The sequence below is a fragment of the Cupressus sempervirens genome, chromosome 8 (genome assembly GCF_028749045.1).
Source record: "Cupressus sempervirens isolate cs-2001-9-10 chromosome 8, ASM2874904v1, whole genome shotgun sequence".
NCBI lineage: Eukaryota > Viridiplantae > Streptophyta > Pinopsida > Cupressales > Cupressaceae > Cupressus > Cupressus sempervirens.
The window spans coordinates 586,245,894-586,266,116 of NC_143125.1; the positions used below are offsets into that span (position 1 = coordinate 586,245,894).

General features: G+C 34.2%; 1 protein-coding gene across 3 annotated transcripts in view; it reads left to right on the forward strand.

The window, feature by feature from the left end:
• Positions 1-4,775: 4,775 nt before the first annotated feature.
• The window catches only part of LOC149543799 (pectin acetylesterase 3-like), a 293,789-nt gene continuing 278,341 nt past the window's right edge, over positions 4,776-20,223 (forward strand). Inside the window, exons 1-2 of one of the 3 annotated variants that reach the window (XM_089798482.1) lie at positions 4,776-5,034; positions 5,239-5,418. In XM_089798482.1, coding sequence (XP_089654608.1) covers positions 5,247-5,418 — 172 coding nt within the window. In that variant the 5' untranslated portion in view covers positions 4,776-5,034; positions 5,239-5,246. Of the gene's footprint in view, positions 5,035-5,128; positions 5,419-20,223 lie in introns of all 3 variants that reach the window. The other 2 variants (XM_089798481.1, XR_016355683.1) reach the window with 2 other exon arrangements.

Consider the following 20,223-nt stretch of genomic DNA (forward strand, 5'->3'; position numbering starts at 1 on the left):
GTGAATAACATGATTGCCATTAACATAAGGAAGGCAAATATATGACTAAAAATGAGTCTTGTGATAGTGAGTACAAAGTTGAAGAAGTGTATAACAGGAGTAGAGGTAATGATTCCTATGATGAAAATGAGTGTAGTGATGATTTTGATTTTTCAGATTGTCCTACTAATGTTGCTACTGCTATGAGTTCTTCATGTCATCCAACTAATAATCACAGCCAGGAGATGATTTGTGAGGCACTCTTCTTAACCCCTGATGAGATTTCAACTTTGTTGGCTCGTGATTTTGAAAAATATGTAAGTACTTCTAAGGATGTTCATATTTTTCCTTATGATGTTTCTTTATTTAATCAAGTCACTTCCCCAACGTTTGATGTGGAAAAAGATACAAAATCTGAATCATCTTTGTCAAGCTTTGGAGGTGCATATGACAATACCTCAAATATTTGTGCACATGATGGCTTTTTAGATGTAGGAGATGTCATTAAAGGGAAGTTTGGTACTATCTTAGTTTCTTCTCATGTTGGTGATTGTACTACAATATGTTTTGATACTTCATGTGATGAGGAGGAAAACAATGAGGGCTGCAATTCTAATTATGAGATTCCTTTTTATAATGATAAATCATGTAATGATCAGTTTGATGATTTTAGGGTTCCCTCAAACACTTGGTTAGATGAAGATAATGACTGTGATCAACATGTTTTGGATCAACATTTTCAGGACAATTTTTCAGATTTGGTAACTAATTAGTTTTTTAAGTATGAAGAGGTTTTAGTGACTGGTAAATTTGATTTGATGAGTAACATGACTACAATTAGGAAGGGATCATATTTTACATACTCCTCACACCTAGATACACAAGGTGACTTACAATTTCTTGACATGTGCAACTTTGTGAACAAAGTGGAATATGAATTCTTTGTGTTTCCTCTTGATAGCATGCATCTATCATATGTTCGTGATGGTTCTCAATTTGATTTTGGTATTCAAGAGCATGCTGATATACATTTTCATAGTGAATGAGATGAAGAGAGTGATTCAAGTTTTTATATGCACTATGTGAATGATTTTGTTTCACATAATCTGCTAATGAGCATTCTTGATGTGCGTGGTGAAACTCATGAAAATGATCCTTACAACTTACCTCAAAGAGATGTAAATGAGAATCATGTTTTTGATAGAGGTAAGAAGTTTTGAAAAGTTTCGGTGGCCCGAGGCTATCGTCTTGTAAATTTAGTGTAGATTCCTTGATTTTAATAAGTTGTTCAAGAGAGTTTTTTTGTTGGAGTGGTCTTCTTCCTCCAAAGATTTGAATCCTTGCCATGCTTGTAAGGGGCATGCATCCCTAGACAGAGCCACTGATGGGACTCAAAATTTGCGTTCTCATTTTGAGTACCATTCCAAAATTTTGAGTCATTTTGAGACTATAAGCGCATTTTCTTGCTTGTCTACCTAACTGTCATTTTAAGGTCTAAGAGGTATTTTATGTTTCTAACACCTTACATTCAGTGTATCCATGCATCTTATGGTGATAAACTATCATTTTGAGTCATTTTACGAAGTTCTATTTTGAATAGTGTTCAGTTATGCATTTTTTGCTTGAGTGCCAAACAACGACATAAAGCCCAATTTTGATTTGAATATCTTGCACCTAGTAATGTTTCATGGTTGACCACTTTGGGATTATTTAGTATGCATATTAGTGGACCTCTATTTCAATTTTCATGTATTTTTGATATGTTTTGAATTCCTCGAAGTTGGTTACTTATCTTTGTCATGCTAATGCAAATTTGCCTTGAATTCTAGGAGGACCTGTTTGACCAATTGTAATTTGACCTAGTTGACCATACTGAGAAAATTCCTTTTACATCACAGTTTTACCAATGTCATAAAATGTAGATTGATCAATACCTCTGTTCAGGATGTAATAACTCTGAATCCATAATATATGAGATTGAATGGTTTGTACCACTACATTCCACTCTGAAAATACTTCAAGTGTGCCAGTTTTCAAGTCTTCACTAATCCATCTACACACTTTCCCAAGTCCATTCCATTTGAGAAAACCATAGTTCTATTGTTGTCTGCAGTCCTCCAAATCCAAGTACCTCACTTCGCACACTTGCCAAACTCACCTTGTTATTTGTCATGAGCCCGAATCACAGATTTATATTCCCCTCATGATAGTGAACTCACAACATAGTTTTCATGCCCCCAGGTATCCATTTGACCCATTTCTAAAGCCAAAACTGAACACATTTTACTGTTTTCTAACATGTTTGTTTGCAGGCAGTTTCAAGTAAGCAACTTTGACGGTCAATATCTTTTGACCCCGAAGTTGTCATGCGATGAGATTTGACAGGGTGCAAGGATGTTGAAAAAGGAACCAATATGTCAGATCCCATGGCCTAGTTTGTTTTTGTTAATTTTTAAAGCCATCCTATAGGCCTTCCTGTCAGTGAATCACAGTTTGCAGATAAGTGATAAAATGAGTGCTAAGTGTTCCAATGAGTGCTAAGTGTTCCAATGAGTGCTAAGTGTTCCATTTATTCTCATGAGAGATGGATTCATGTTGAATCACTACTCATGAAACATGGGTCATCGAGTTTGACTCAAAAATCACACAGTTAAATCCTGATATTCACATCACAATTTGACTAGCTGTGGAAATCATCTCCTACTTATCAATTGATGAGCTTAAGGGGCTTTCTAATGAATGGTTCATAAGGCACAACACTTGGTGAAGGTTTTGCAAATGGGGTTGCAAGCTTTGGGTTTAACTGTGGAGGAAACTTCGTAGTTAAGCGCGCTCAGGCTGGAGTAGTACTGGGATGGGTGACCTCCCGGGAAGTCCCGGTGCTTCACCCCTGTGAGCATCACCTAGATCCAATGAGTGCTAAGTGTTCCATTTATTCTCATGAGAGATGGATTCATGTTGAATCACTACTCATGAAACATGGGTCATCGAGTTTGACTCAAAAATCACACAGTTAAATCCTGATATTCACATCACAATTTGATTAGCTGTGGAAATCATCTCCTACTTATCAATTGATGAGCTTAAGGGGCTTTCTAATGAATGGTTCATAAGGCACAACACTTGGTGAAGGTTTTGCAAATGGGGTTGCAAGCTTTGGGTTTAACTGTGGAGGAAACTCCGTAGTTAAGCGCACTCAGGCTGGAGTAGTACTGGGATGGGTGACCTCCCGGGAAGTCCCGGTGCTTCACCCCTGTGAGCATCACCTAGATCCAATGAGTGCTAAGTGTTCCATTTATTCTCATGAGAGATGGATTCATGTTGAATCACTACTCATGAAACATGGGTCATCGAGTTTGACTCAAAAATCACAAAGTTAAATCCTGATATTCACATCACGATTTTAAAATTGTTCTTTACTCAGATTCCAGTTTATTTGGATTGTTCATGTCACATATTATAATTGATTTTAAGTTGAAATCTTAATTGTAATTTTATATTAAAATATTAATTTTGTCATGAATCATAGAATTTTTTTGATCCATATGAATCATAGATTTTTAATTTAGTGGAACTAATTAGTTTAATTGAACAATGGTCTTGGTACTATTTTTACTCAAAATGAAGAGTCTTTAAAGACATTAATTTAGACCTTTACAAACTTGTTAGCTTCAAATTGTTGAAAACTATAAATATAATAAATAATTATAAACATAAACAGTTATACGATAATTATTGATATTATATTTCATATCATATTATAATATAATTTTAATTTTAAATAAGTATGTATATTTAACATTTTATACATAGAATAAAAATCTCCTATTTAATTTTTACCAAGGCACCACTAAAGCTACATTATAGCTCTTATTTTATGTGGTTTAGTTTAATAAATAAAAGATAAATATTTATTGATAAGTAGGAGATAATATCTAGAAGAAGTCAAATTTCAATATTGCTTTCAGGATTTCACTGTGTGATTTTTTAGTCAAACTCATTGACCTATGTTTCATGAGTAGTGATTCAACATGAATCCACCTCTCATGAGAATAAATGGAACACTTAGCACTCATTGGATCTAGGTGATGCTCACAAGGGTGAAGCACCAAGACTTCCCGAGAGGTCACCCATCCTAGTACTACTCTAGCCTGAGCGCGCTTAACTATGGAGTTTCCTCCATGGTTAAACCTAAAGCTTGTAACTCCATTTGCAAAACCTTCACCAAGTGTTGTGCCTTATGAACCATTCATTAGAAAGCCCCTTAAGCTCATCAATTGATAAGTAGGAGATAATGTCCACAGCAAGTCAAATTGTGATATTGTCCTGTGAGCATCACCTAGATCCAATGAGTGCCAAGTGTTCCATTTATTCTCATGAGAGATGGATTCATGTTGAATCACTACTCATGAAACATGGGTCAATGAGTTTGGCTCAAAAATCACACAGTTAAATTTTGATAGCAATATCACAATAAAGATTTATATTTTTTTTCATTACAAGAATTAAAAATCAAATTTAGTCAAAGTCATAAAAAAAAAAAAAAATTTAAATATTAGAATAAATTTTTTATTTCAAATGTTAGATTGAACATTCTATATTACAATTTATTTTTTATTTATAACTTAAACATAAGTAGAAAGAAATCTTTGACATTTACTAACATAGCTATATTACATATACATTTTTAATACTTTCACCATAACCTTCAACTAAGATGCACTATGGGCAGGATCTAGACGCTATGTTTCAAACTCGTTTTCTATTTTTCCTTGGCTTGGAGCTTTAAAATAACGTCCACCTTGTATAGTCGAATCTTTCCATTGGTTCGCTAGTTCCAGTCACATGGAGTCAAGCAAATGCAGACGAAGAAGATTCCACACGTGAATGCGGCCAGATTTTTTTCAGCTCGTACATCATTAGCAGCACTCTCATTTAGATAAGCTCTGTCAATGGAGCCAATGAACGAATAAATGCTTGTATTGGAGTCAATAAATTAGTCATAATCATGTTCAGAAGACCAGCAAAGTTCAATGTAGAAAATTCCACATACATGTATGTTGCCCATTTCTCTTCTTTTTCATTTGTGGTTATTAAGAGTGCAAGAATCCTTTGTTCCCTAAGTTGAACTGTAATTTTCTTTTGAAAGGAGGAGAAGAATGGGCAAATATATGAAGTGGGGTTGCACGAAATTGAGCCTTGCTGGGGTAGGGTTTGTTACAGTAGTTGTTATAATAGTTGTTACTGTATTTGCTTCAGTATTAGTGATGAGGGATTCAAGTCATGGAGATCATGGGGGTAATGTGTTGCAAATAGAAGGGGAGGGACAGAGCAATGGTGCAGCAGAGGCTCCTGAGGCTCCCCTTTCTCCTGTGGCTCTCCTTTCTCCTCTAATGGTAAATCTTAGTATTGTTGAGGCAGCAACATCGAAAGGAGCAGGTGAGTTTGCCCTTTACCCAAAATCAATTTCAGAATTATTAGTATCACGGTTTCGGTTTTTTCCCAATTATCTTTATTCTGTAAGTTGGATGCTGACATTAGTAAAGCTTACTTTTGTACCTGTAAACATAAATCTATAGACTGGATAATGGAATGATTAAATCTCAACTTTCATGTCTCTATATTTAATCAGCCTTGGAACTGTTAATAGCATTGGCTTTTATTATCTTCTCTGTAATTTGGATGGTTACATTGGTAATGTTCAATTCAATTTTAAACAGCCATAAAACATAAATTATTTATAGAATTCTTCCAGAGATGCTTTCAAAACAAAGAAAATAATTTTTCTTTCTAATTTGGTTGCCTACATTGCAATACTTTGAGTTTTAACATCAATTAGTCTCAGAATTTCCCGTCATAGCATCCATAAGCATAAATTAATCTCAGAATTATCCTTATCATGGTTTTTTAATTATTTGTTCTCTAAATTGAATTTTGACTTTAGTACAATTTATTTTTATCATTTCCAAACATACCCGAGTCTCAAAAATATCCCTGTCATGGATATTTAATGATTTGATTTATTAAAATTTAAATTAGTTGCTGGTATTACTACTAGCATTTGTAATGAAAGGACTATGCCTATAGACAGTTGTCGGTAAATATGTTAGAAAATGCAACTTATTATTAATTTTTGAATAGAAAATAATGTGTAAACTAGGATGTGGTAGAATTTCTTTTCTTCTTTATGAATATTATTTTTGGAACAAGTTTTTGAGATATAAGAGCGTAAGTACAGAGGTCAAACTTTTTTTAGTGCACACTTTACTCCCACAGAAACCTCATCATCTTCACTTCGCTTGAAAAACTTGATCATAAAATTTTCTAATTTCAAAGAATAGGCTGATGATCCGCAAGAAGAAAAGTTATCTAATTAGTAGGTATGTCAATCGAGGTGGAACACTGGAGGAGAGGAAACAAAGATTAACAATATTCCAACGTTGGAGAAGAGAAAACAGAGATTAACAAGATTTCAATGCTGGAGAAGAGAAAACCAAGATTCATAAAGTGCAGCAAATTCCAAGAAGGATGGACAGACTAAAGCGAACTGCACTTCACACGGCCCCATAGACTGATCATTGATCTGAGCCAAAATCCCATCGCTTACTGGATCCAAGGTGTCTACAATGAAAAAACTGTGAGGCAATGCAGAATAGTGGAGAAGGAAAAATCCACAAACCCTGAAAAGCTTCCAGTGCTGAATGATACCAACATTCTAGACGCACACACAGATCTTGAGATCCCTGAGAAACACTGTGCACAGGCTGTAATCCTCAGCATAATGGGGGCACACACAATGCCCCACCTCAACCAGATAAGATAACAGGGAAAGGTACCCAGAATCCAGACTTATGGCTCTTCTTGATGACTGCTTTGAAGGTAAAATTATCTCTTTCAAGCATCCCAGTGATATTGTAGAAATTATTTCAGATTGCAAAGCTAAAACGATAGTTTTATTTTTCCTTAGAGGGGTTCCAACTGATCAAGACTTTTTAAAATGTGCCCATAACACAGGAACTAAAAGGCTGGAGCATACAATCTATTAGGGGTCTGTGTAGAGGTTATGTGGCTTGCAGTTTTGTGAACCCAGAACATGCTTGCGCAGTTCTGCAGTGTGGAACATGTTTAATATGTGCACAAACTTATTATGTTCAGACATGGTACCTTGAAATCAAAATACCCTCAGTTGCCGATTTGGGTTCGAGGACGGATTTGGGTTTGGGGTTCAGGTTTGTGGGTTCAAGCAATTTTATTTTTCCCCATTTGGGTTCATGGGTGGGTTTGTGAGTATATATATATGCAAAAAAAAGAAGAGAAACATGCATAATTGTAAAACTAACTTACTAAGTCATTTCATAGTATGAATATACCAATGTTACTTGATCATTGATCAATGCCAAATGTCAAAGATAAACATTAAATACTCGCTCATTAATCTATGTTCATGATTGTGAAGTAAATCATACATTGAATTACTAAATTGCAAATGAAATTTCAGAACATAAACTAGTTCATATTGATAGATAAATTGATAATAAAGTTCGAAACATAATGAAAAATGAAAAATGTTGAATAGTTTGTCAATGATCATAGATTCATAGTATCAAAGATGCAAATATCCTTCAAGGGTCAATTGGGTCATCAAAAAATGAGGTATCAATGGCTTCATCCCCAACTATATCTACATCCTCATCATTGGAACCCAAACCGGTTCCACTAGCTCTAGATGCTGTCACATCCTCATCCTTGTCCTTCTCAACATCTAGCAAGGCAATTATATCTAGATCCTGGACGGTCATTTCCAAGTCAGCAGTCTTGGGTATTACATCCCACAATTTCTCTGGCCCCTTCTTGTATTTTGGATCCTTGTGTGACAGGAGATGCCAGTTGTTGTGAATATATACCAACTCCTTTTCTTTCTTATAACCCAACCGGTTACGCTTCACTGAGTGGATAAAGGAGTATGTACTCCAATTTTGCTTAGCAGCAAAAGAGCTCGCAACCTAGAGAGACAACCAACAAAGTTTTAAAAAATTAGAAATTGTAAAAATATAATACAATAGGAATTTAATAATGCTAATTCTACAAGCTAAGTGGCCATAAAAAAAGGAAACTTAAATACTTGTGACAGGATCTTAATGGCAAGAGGTTGGAGGTACATGTAACCTTGCCCATGAAGTACCACCATCCAATGACATCCATTCTACTTTGGTCATTGATTGAATTAGGGTCTTCTAACATTCAATTCCACCTCTCAAGGTCACTAAAGAGCCTGCTAAATGCCTTCTTATATCCACTAGCAACCTCAGGATCTCTGTATGGTGCCACTCTACCAGGAATAGAAAGTATCTCACCGCTATAATATTTGGGAGAAAGTGCATATGCTAGGAGGTGTAAAGGTGTAGTCATCTTGTTCCAATGATGCAGAACAATTTTCTCCACCTTTCTGTAGAAGGTTTTCACAGGATCCTGATCTCTCCTTTGAAAGACTTGGGATGTCAAATGATGTCCATGTAAGTTATCTTGATGTAGTGTAAATTAAAATTAAAAAATCAAAATCTCTCAATAAACAAGGATAAAGTACTGTATAAAAATTTAAACTTACCATTTTCACTCTCTCTAGCATGGAGTCCATGGCATCATATATGTCCCCCAAACAAGGCTCATCAATGTCAACAAACCAAAGCATAGACATGATGGGCTCAATAAAATTCTAATACATATTCCACCCTGTTCCAAAAATCATCACTCAAGATCAAATCCTTTACATTTTTAGACCTTGCTGTATCAACTTGCTTCCACCCACCTCATTGGTTGCTAATAACCATTTGGGACAATTCTTGTTTTACCCTCACAAGTCGTTTAAGGACGATTGTGTGTGAAGCAAACCTTGTTTCAACAACCTATTACCATGTTAATTAAATTGTAAGTTAATAACACATTTCAAATATGTAAACAACACAAATTTTTTTTTATTCAATTATTTAAAGTATGACACAAAAAGATAAATGATATTATTTAAAATTTACCTTCAATAATTCCAAGCGGGAGAAAGTTTTGAAAATTGCTTGTGACATATGGTTGTTTGCCACAAGCATTTGGATTTCCTCACCCTCATACACTTTTTTCACCTATTCAATTTGGGTGTCAATTGCTTTCATTACCAAGTTCAAGGAGTGGACTATGCATGGTGTCCAAAAGATATGATCATAACGTGCTAAAACCGAGGCACCTACAAACCTACAAACTTTAACACTGTCTGTTATTACTTGGACAACATTGTCAACTCCCACGAACTCTATGGATTCAATGACAAGCCCGACAATAAAATTTGCATCCTTTACCCACCCTTCACAATCAACTACCCTCAAAAACATTTCTCCCTTGGGGGAGACAACAATCACATTTATTAATTGATGGTTTTTGCAATCTTTCCATCCATCAGAGACAATACTCAACCCCGGTTGGATCCAAGAATCTCTTATTGGTTTGAGGAGGGTGTCTACATTCTTCTCTCATTATGCAATATGGTGGTTCTCAACTTTTCATATGTAGGTCCTCGATAACCACGAGGTGCTTCATTTATTACTTGCACCATCTCTCTCCAATATGGTGATCTCATGAGATTGAATGGAACACCATTCGTAAAGAGGCATCTGTTAAGAATATAGCTTCATTTGTATTGAAGCATTTGTATTTATTATGGTTATGAACATATATGTAATTGTGATATTGATATAATAACATATTCAAACACACACACACACACACACACACACATACACACTTGTATACTGTATATATTATTATTTACATCTATATATATATATATATATTATTAAATGTCATTATAAGTCAAACCATATTAAATATTGTTGTATTTTAACATGGATTGGTAAAGGCAAATAATTGTTTTAATAGCATATGTATTGGTTATGGGAAGTCACAGTCCCATGGGAGGTTGTGACTCCTGTGGCAATTGCCACAGGAAAGTCACACCCTCCTATGATATCGTGACTCTCCTTAAAGATATATATTGTGATATTGGGTGATTGTTCTGATTAGCGAATCAATAACCATGGCATTCAAGATTACCCACAATCATCAGATTATTACAAACAGTCTCTCCATACTGAAATACTGAGATCAGAAATTGTTATTGTCCTTCAACTTGCATTCGAGGATTGGATATTGTTTATAGGTTACTAACACCACCGAACTTAGTTTTTCTCTAGAATAGATCCATTTTGTTTACATGGTATCAGAGCTTAACTAGAGAAAAATTCTAAAGACAAACTTACAATACTCTTTTCCTTATACAAGGCTATTTTTTTTTGCTTCATTCAAAATGTTGAACAGAATCAAAGTAGAAGACAGATTGGAAGGGGCAATAAACTTTCCTTCCTGGAAAATTCGAATAATAGCATTACTTGAAGAACTCAAACTAGAGTCTTTCATAGAAAAAGATATTAAAATGCCTGCAGAAGAATCATAAAAAACTACTTGGAAAAGATGAAACAATAAGGGTAAGAAAATCATAATTGATGCTGTTAGGGATCATATACTTCCTTCCATAGCAAGTTTGAAAATAATGTATGAAGTATTTAAAACTATAAAAGATACATTTGAAATAAACAATGCTAGTAGAAAACTAACATTAAAACATCAGCTTCTGAATATAAAAATAAATAAAGGATAATGGATGACAACTTACTTCTTAAGAATCTCTGAAATAAGAGACCAACTTGCCATCATTGGAAACAATGCAAATGACGAAGAACTTACACTAATTACTATAAGAGGCTTACCTATAGCATGGGAACCCTTCATTTAATATGTAAGTCGTCCCTCTCTTCCAAAATTTGATCAACTTAAGAATGAGTGCATTCAAGAGGAATCCTGATTAATCTCTAGAGGAATCTACACAAATCAAGAAGGGGAGCTTCAAGCCCTACATACTGACAACAAAAACAAAGGGAAGAAGAGGAAGTTCAAACCAAAAAGAGGAAATAATCCTAAACATCAAAAGGAAAGGGATCTATCCAAAGTTCAATGCTATCGATGTGATAAACTTGGTCACATTCGAAGATTCTGCCCTGAAAGAAAGAAAAATCAAGCAAACATATCTGAATCTTTTGAAGTTGAAACTCCTTTATTCTTTCTAGCTTTATCAAGTGAATTAAACACAAGCAATAATACTTGGATAATAGATAGTGGAGCATCAAGACATATAACTGGATTTAGAAGTCAGTCTGAAACATTCGAGAAGTATTGCACAGAAGAAGTCACAATTGGAGACAACTCTACTTATTCAATAAAAGGAATTCAAACTTGCTCTTTACAAATACAGACTGGAGAAACTCTACAATTAAAAGAGGTGCTATTTGTACCAGGAATAAAAAGAAACCTAATTTCCATTTTGGGTCTAGCTGATGAAGGATATCGAGTCACCTTCAATGAGGATAGAGTATTATCATGGCCTAAAAACTCCAACATAAAGAACACTATCAATATAGGATCAAGAGATGGAAGCCTGTACAAATTAAACCTTAAAGCAAAACAACAAGCTCTAAATCATGAAGTTCATAATCCTAATGAACTTTGGCATAGAAGATTAGGGCACCTTGGCTTTAGTGCTCTTCCCACCATAGGGAAAATCACAACAGGTCTACCTAACCTCAATTCTGATCACATTAGTATTTGCAAAGGGCGTGCTTTAGGAAAAAATAAGAAAGGATATTTTCCCTTAAGCAAACACAAGTCTAAAATTGCATTAGAACTTATACACACTGACTTATGTGGACCCATGTCAACACCCTCTCTAGGGGGATTATTGTACCATGTAACTTTCATTGATGATTACTCTAGGAAAACTTGGATATGTTTTCTAAAACTTAAAGAATCTAATGAAGTTTTACAAAAATTCAAAGAGTTCAAAGCTCTTGTGGAAAATCACAATGGAAAGAAAATAAAAGCGTTAAGATCTGACATTTTCAAAGCATTCTGCATTTCTGTTGGGATTAAGAGGGAGACTACAATGCTGTATAATCCTCAACAAAATGGGGTTGTAGAAAGGAAAAATAGGACTATTATAGAAGCAACAAAAGCCATGATTCATGATCAATATCTGTCTATGTCTTTTGGGGCCGAAGTAGCAAATATTGCAATCGACATTCAAAACATAAGTCCTCATGCAACACTAGAAAATATAACTCCCGAAGAAGCTTTCTTAAGAATCAAACTAGATCTTATTCATCTAAGGATTTTCAGTTGTCTTGTCTACATCCATATCCCCAAAGAGAAAAGGTCTAAACTAGAACCTTCTAGAAAGAAAAGCATATTTGTTGGCTATAGTGAAATAACTAAGGGATTCAGAATATACATTCTAGGGCAAAAGTTTGTTGAAATCAGTAGAGATGTTCAATTTGATGAAGTGATCACTTTCAATGTCTTTAAACAAAGAAAACAAGGAAACTAAAAATTAGGAGTTTATCATAGAAGATGAGTACAATACTGAAAATCAGCGGAAGAACACTATAGAAGATAATTCAATTGGAAATCTAAGGGAGAGTCTCCTCGAAAAGACAGGGACACACTTCCATCCAACACTGAAAACGATGAAGTTTTAAATCACAAGAAAAGACCACTAACTATGGGCAAGAAAAATGATTCAACAGAACAATGTGGAACTAGATGATGTTTTGAGAGAAAATAAGAAAACTAGAAATAAAAAATGTTATATTGCCTTAGTAACAGAACTCACTAAAACAGAACCAACTAATGTTGAGGAGGCCTTAAAAAGTCAAGCGTGAAAAGATGCAATGGTAGAGGAATATCAATCCATTCTAAAGAATGATGTCTGGGATATTGTTCCTAGACCTAAGGACAAATCTGTGGTATCTTCAAAATGATCGTTTAAGATCAAGTATGTACCAGACACAAGTATTGAAAAACATAAAGCAAGATTTGTTGCAAGGGGTATTTCTCAAAAAGCCGTGATTGATTATGAAGAAACATTTGCTCTTGTCGCATGATGCACTTCAGTACGGACAATAATTGCCATTGCTGCATCCAAAGGTTGGAAAATACATCAAATGGACTTAAAGACAACCTTCTTGAATGACATCATTGAAGAAGAAATTTACATAGAACAACTTGAAGGATTCACGACACATGATTAGAAACTATATGTATCTAAACTAAAGAAAGCACTCTACAAGTTGAAACAAGCTCCCAGGGCTTGGTATGAGCAGATAGACAACTATCTTCTCAAATTGGGATATTCAAAAAATGAAGCTGATCTGAATATATATTTCAAAATATCTAATAATGATATGTTGATACTCGTTCTTTATGTTGATGATTTATTAATAACAGGTGCAGATCATCTTATAGACAAATGCAAATAGGATCTTATAGTAGAATTTGAAATGAAGGATCTAAGTCTTCTACATTTTTTTGGGTCTAGAAGTACAAGAAAAGGAAAATTACATCATCCTAAATCAAGAAAAGTACACTATAGATATATTGACCAGGTTTGGAATGGTTGACTGTAAACCCTTATCTACTCCAATGAAAACTAATCTTCATAAACTCAAAATTGAAGCAGCAGATTCAGAACCAGTAGATCCTACTCACTATTGGCAAATTATTGGATCTCTTATGTTGTTAGTGAACACTCGACAAGATATCTGCTTTGCAACAAATGTGTTAAGTCACTTCATGTATGAACTCAAGAAGATTCATCTTATGGCAGCCAAGCATAGTCTAAGCTATCTTCGAGGAACAATTGGACTAGGGCTGAAGTATGAAAATTTATGAACTACAACTTCAAGGGTATATTGATTCAGATTGGGCAGGTAATTCTATTGATCGCAAGAGTACTACTGGATGTTGCTTTAGCATTGGATCAACTATGATATCTTGATTTAGTAGAAAACAGTGAACAGTTTCTCAGAGTTCTAGGAAAGTAGAATATATGGCAGCTTCCATAGGAGCACGGGAAGCAATATGGCTAAGGAAACTTTTATATGGATTATTTGGAGAACCATTGGAATCCACTACAATTCACTATGACAATTAAAGCTGCATTAAATTATCAGTTAATCCAGTGTTTCATAACAAGTCCAAACATATAGAAATTCCTTACCATTGTATAAGGGGTATGGTGGAAAGAAATGTTATCAAGTTGAGGTACATCTATACTGAAGAACAAAAGACCGATATCTTCACCAAACCTCTTGCTAAGTTGAAATTTGAATATTTCAGGAATAAACTTGGTTTATCTAAACTGTAATCCAATACGATGTAAGCTTTTATTGAATATATAATAAAATTGATAATGCAATATTGTGCATGTGTTGTGGCAAGAAAGATGACGATCCTTCTTGTGGTTAAGGTCACTATTGTAAGATGACGATCCTTCTTGTGGTTAAGGTCACTATTGTAAGATGACGATCTTATCAATAGGTTGACTTGTTGTCATGTGTCTATAAATTGGTTGGAACACATGATGAAGGATGTATCTAGATTGTCTACATTCGGGTTGAAATTCTGAATTATTTTGGATATCTTGATACTATGTTATCACCAGGATTAGTGATAATGGTTGTCTCATAAACAATGAAAATGAATGAAATTCATTTCCATAAATTGATACAAGTGCCTTGGATGTATTCAATCCTCTTTTCACTAAGAGTGAGTGGTAAGAATATAGCTTCATTCAGATTGAAGCATTTGTATTTATAATGGTTATGAACATATTTATAATTGTGATATTGATATAATAACATATTCAAATATATATATATATATATATATATATATATATATATATATATATATATATACAATTGTGACATGCATATATATATATACTTGTATATATTATTATTTACATCTATATATATTCATATTATTAAATGTCATTATAAGTCAAACCATACTAAATATTGCTATATTTTAACATGGATCGGTAAAGGCAAATAATTGTTCTAATAACATATGTATCGATTATGGAAAGTCACGATCCCATGGGAGGTTGTGACTCTCGTGGCAATTAATAATTGTTTTAATAACATATGTATCGATTATGGAAAGTCATGATCCCATGGGAGGTTGTGACTCCCATGGCAATTGCCACGGGAAAGTCACACCCTCCCATAATATCATGACTCTCCTTAAAGATATATATTGTGATATCGGGTGACTGTTCTGATTAGCAAATCAATAACCGTGGCATTCAAGATTACCTTCAGTCATCAGATTATTACAAACAGTCTCTAAATATTGAAATACTGAGATCATAAATTGTTATTATCCTTCAACTTGCATTCAAGGATTGGATATTGTTCATAGGTTACTAACACCACAAAACTTAGTTTTTCTCTAGAACAGATCCATTTTGTTTACAGCAGCGCCCAACCTTTATGTTAGCAATTTCTCTCAATTCATTTTGAAATGCCTTATCTAATGGGCCTCTCTTGCGGGATGGGCGTGTTTCAATTTCTTCTTCATCAGTAGAAGGGGTAGTTAGGAAGGGATGTTGTCTAGTGGCTTTTTGAGAGGGAGGTGTTGGTGGTTTTTGCGTTGTTCTATTTTTTCCCCCTTTGACACTAACCTATCAGCCTCTTGTTGTTCTTTTAACATGCCTACTATTTGAGAAGCTGACAACCCTTTCCTATCTCCACTTGGGAGCCCCTCACACATGCTAATCCCTTGACCTGTAGGGCCTATGAAATGGTGTTTAACTTGGTAACTTGAGCTTCTATATTGGGTTTGGCAAAATTGCTTTTCCATATATACCCTCCCCCTCCAACACATTGCTCAATTCTTGTTGTATACTTCCACAAAGGAGAACTTTTATCAGTTTTAAATCTTTGGGATCCCTCCCCACCCACAGAACTCTGACTACTCATTCTTGCAATCTATAAAAAAATAAATAATTTAAAAAAAAACTTATACAAGAACTTGATAAAATTTTAGAACAATAAAAAAACTAAAAACAATCTATCAAAGAAGCAAAGAGAAGGATCAAATGCATACGTAGAACACTCAACATTGATTATCGGAAAGATTTCAGACTCCACAAATAATCTCTACAACCTTCTCTTCAAACTTGCAAAATGGCTACACCAAAATGAAAGAGCAAAATGAGAAAGCAAATGAGAGATTAGATGAATGAAATGTTTCTTACTAGGCATCTTTTAGGGTTACAAACAAAAAATTGGTTGTTTTATGTTTTTAAAGTCACTTTTTTGGCCCCATGGGCAATAGGTCCACGTGGATTCACCTGGGTCTACGGTGGGTCCGAGCAGGGTCCTTGTTGGAGATTGTGGGTCCGTTGGGTCTGCTTTGCGTAGATCTAGACGGACCCATAGTCCCCATCAGGGACCTTGCTCGAACCCACAATCCCCAATAGGGACTTTGCTCGGACCCGAAGCAGACCGGGGCTCGAATTCGAACCTAGATAAATCTGGACTCGGATGAATCCGGACCCAGACCTGAGCTCCAGGGTGTGAACCCAACTTCCTAGAAAATATCCAATATGGGTTAACTTCCCATTCTTGAATTTTATATTTGGCCCCTTCATCAGTGATATAGCTTCCCTACTAGGCAAGGCATTATGGTACACACATAATACTGATAAAGGTAGGAGCTAACATTCTCTCTGATCTTCATGATTAAGGGTGACATGTTTAGAGGAGGGGATTAAACTAACGAAAGGCTATTAGGTAGTGATTAGAGGTGCAAGTGGCAAATGTAGGAGGACAAGACATTTGGAGTGAGAATGAGTGGAGGAATTAAAAATTCCGTTTAATTCTAAGTGGGGCAAAGAGATTTTTAAAAAGGGATTTATTTAATTTAGTGGATGAAGTGGGAAAAGAGGGATTTAATTTAATTAATTAAATATGGGGATTTATTCAATTAAATAATAATGAGGCATATAGGATTTTTTGATAGATAATAGGCCAAAGCCGAGATTAATTATTATTTATTAAGATTAATTGTTATTATTTGTTAAGTTCGAGTAGACTCAAACCCAAGATCTCCTAGATAAGAGGCTCACAACTTATCCTTTTTTTTAATAGGTAAAAGGCCATGAGGCCCAAGATTATGTTTAGATTAAAAACCATCTCAATTAGGCACCAAAGATTAGTGATGGATAGGTATCCTTGGTGCAACCCTTAAATATCTCAGAGTAATTTAACCAATATTGGTGCCTATTTTTGTTTTCCAAATTTATAGCTTTGCTTTTGATAATTCCTTATGAATATAACTTGAAAATTTAAACTTGGCTTTGATTGAGTTGTTAAAACAAAAAGAAGTATTCTTCATAATAAAAAATAAAACTTATCTCCTTTTAACTTTAATTTTAAAATCAAATAGTATATAAGGAAATTTTTTGAATAATAAAAAATGTCACTTATAAACATTAAACTTCCATGATATTAGTTAAATTGGTAAATCATACAACTTGTACAAAGACATACCTAACCTAACAAAAGAAATTAACATGTTTATTTTGACAGTAAAAGTTCTAAACCAATTTTGCTCCAAGAACAAGTGTCTAACTTATACTTATCATCTTAGCTTGTCTTTATTAGAATCTCTTCTCCATCTGCTCCTTTGTTAGCGAGATTATTTGCTTCTCTATTACCTTCCTTATAAATATGTTTTATAATTGTTTCTTTGAATTGATCAACGATGGCTAGGGCATATTCAAGTTTAGAATTAAGGATCCAGCTTGGGGTTTCTCTTTTTCTTAACGCATTTATGATAATTTGTGAGTCTCCTTCGATAACTAATTTGTTGATACCTATCTCTCTACTTAGAGTTACCCTTCTATCATGGCCTCTAATTCGGCTAAGTTATTAGACATTACTCCTAAAGGTTTGGCATGTTTACTTAGGCATGATCCAATTTCTGAACAAATAACACATCCTAAACCTCCTAGTCTTGGATTACCTCTAGAGGCCCCATGAAAATTTAACTTTGACCATCTTGCCGAAGGAGGCTCCCATTTACATTCTTTCCTAGCAATGTTGTTAGATTGTGTATATCATTGGTGGATTAATTAGTTTAAACCAATTTTTATGCATATTTGCATCCCAGTTTGAAAAGGAACATTCCTCCTTATATGAGTTTCTGAGATTATTGTTAGCTACTTCAATAATACAAGCCTCCAATTTATTAAAAAATGATGTAAGATCCATCTATTCATTACAAAAAATTCTTTTATTCCTTTTTTTGCCATAATTCCCATAGGAGTATGGAAGGGGATATTTTCCATAAATTACTATTAACCTTAGAACAACCATGTTTTGGCCAACTTTTAAAAAAATTAATAGGTTATTAGGGAATTCAGTTTGCTAATTTAATTTCTTACATTATCAATACTAACAATTCTTAGCAAAGGGACAGTCATAAAGCAAGTGTTAAGAAGTTTCAAAGTATTTTTCACAGAGTGGGCATCTAGATGGTCCTTTAGTACCCATCTTGGTAAACCTATCTGCTGCTAGAACTCTCTTTTGTAGACCAGCCCAAAAGAAGATGCTTTTGGAAGACATACCGGATCCCAATATAGATTTAGAGGGATGTCAATCTTATCCCATTATTGAGAATTTATTATCTTTTCATACCCTAGTTTGACTTTACAATTTTCATCCTTCAAGGCTCCCTAAATTAATTTATCTTTCCTATTGTTATGGTTCGCCTATCTACTTTATAAAAATTGATTTTAAATGTAGTTTCCCTGTGATGAAAGTGGAGTTTCATCTAACATTTTCTATTGGCATCATACAGATTATTGTAAATTTTAATTTTATAATCACTCACATTCTTACCCCACAGAGATGAAAGAGTGTTTTTGATGTTGATAGGTAGATTTACACTATCTAGAGAAGGGAGCCCATCTCATGAATCTTCCCAAGATAAAGCATCTTTCTCTAAACCGATATCCCAAGTTAAGTTATTAGCTATTAATGGGCGATAGTTCAACATAAAGTTTGAAATTCTTGAACCTTTTGGAGGATTTTTGGTTCTAAACAAAGATAGAGGATTATTATTGTTTAAATATTTATAATATAATATTATAATTATACTACATATATATAATATTATAAATATATATTATATAATATGTTATAGGTACATAATATATGTAATACATATGTTATATTGTGATTTATATTGTTAATATATATTAACTAATAATGATTAATCATAGAGACATGTCTCCTACTCTAATATTTATAAGAGACTGAGATCTCCATTTGGAACATACCTATCACAATGGCAGTGTAATTACATTTGCAAAAACCGATCCATGTTACTCAACATGGTATTAGAGTAGGCTACAAATGTGAATGGTGGAAGAGTAAAATATAGAAGAATCAAGTAGGAAGGAGACTTAATTTTATCTATTCTAGATTTATATAACCATTAGAAATTAAACATAGTAATAAGAAGCAATCAATAAACAAAGAAATCCAAACCTATCGGTTTGCAAGAAAATTAGAGGCAGGCCAACGTGTCTAAGCCATGACATGAGGCAACGTACCTATATAAGGAGTACATTTACACCAATTTGGCATGATAGTTCACGTCGATGGAAAATATAAAAAGAGATCATAGCCACATAAGGAAGAGCTTATATGAAACATTGAAAAGACAAAAACCATATTAAACAAAGCAACCAGTGTTAGATATCATGGCAAGTGCCACGATAACAAGAGACATAATCTCCACTAGAGGAGGCCAAAGTGCCCAATGAAGGGCATATTCAAACGGGTGCTATATATTTGTCAGGCCCATTGGAATCAGAGTCTATGTGGAATGCAAATGCAAGGGGGATATCTAAGCATGGAACTCCATTATATTGAATATAAAAAGCAAACAAGCAATATCTAAACACACAGTCAACATCAATCAAACTAGTGACGCAGGTTAGTACATCAAGGAGGCAACGAGCGAAGTACTGGTAATTGCAATGGGTCACGTGGCTTAAGATTGCTGAGTATGATGAAGAAAGAAAAGAAACAAAATTTTAAAAGTGAATAAAATTGGCATGAAGACCACTTAAATATAATAGCCGACAAGGGAGTTAGTCTTAGCATAAAGATCAATTTGTATATGACTATTGTGCAAAGTAAAAGGCATCAGTTGTGTAGAGAGTGGAAACAATTCGATAATATACATATATAAAAGAGAAAGAAGACATCGAATATTGAAGGGAGATTATGG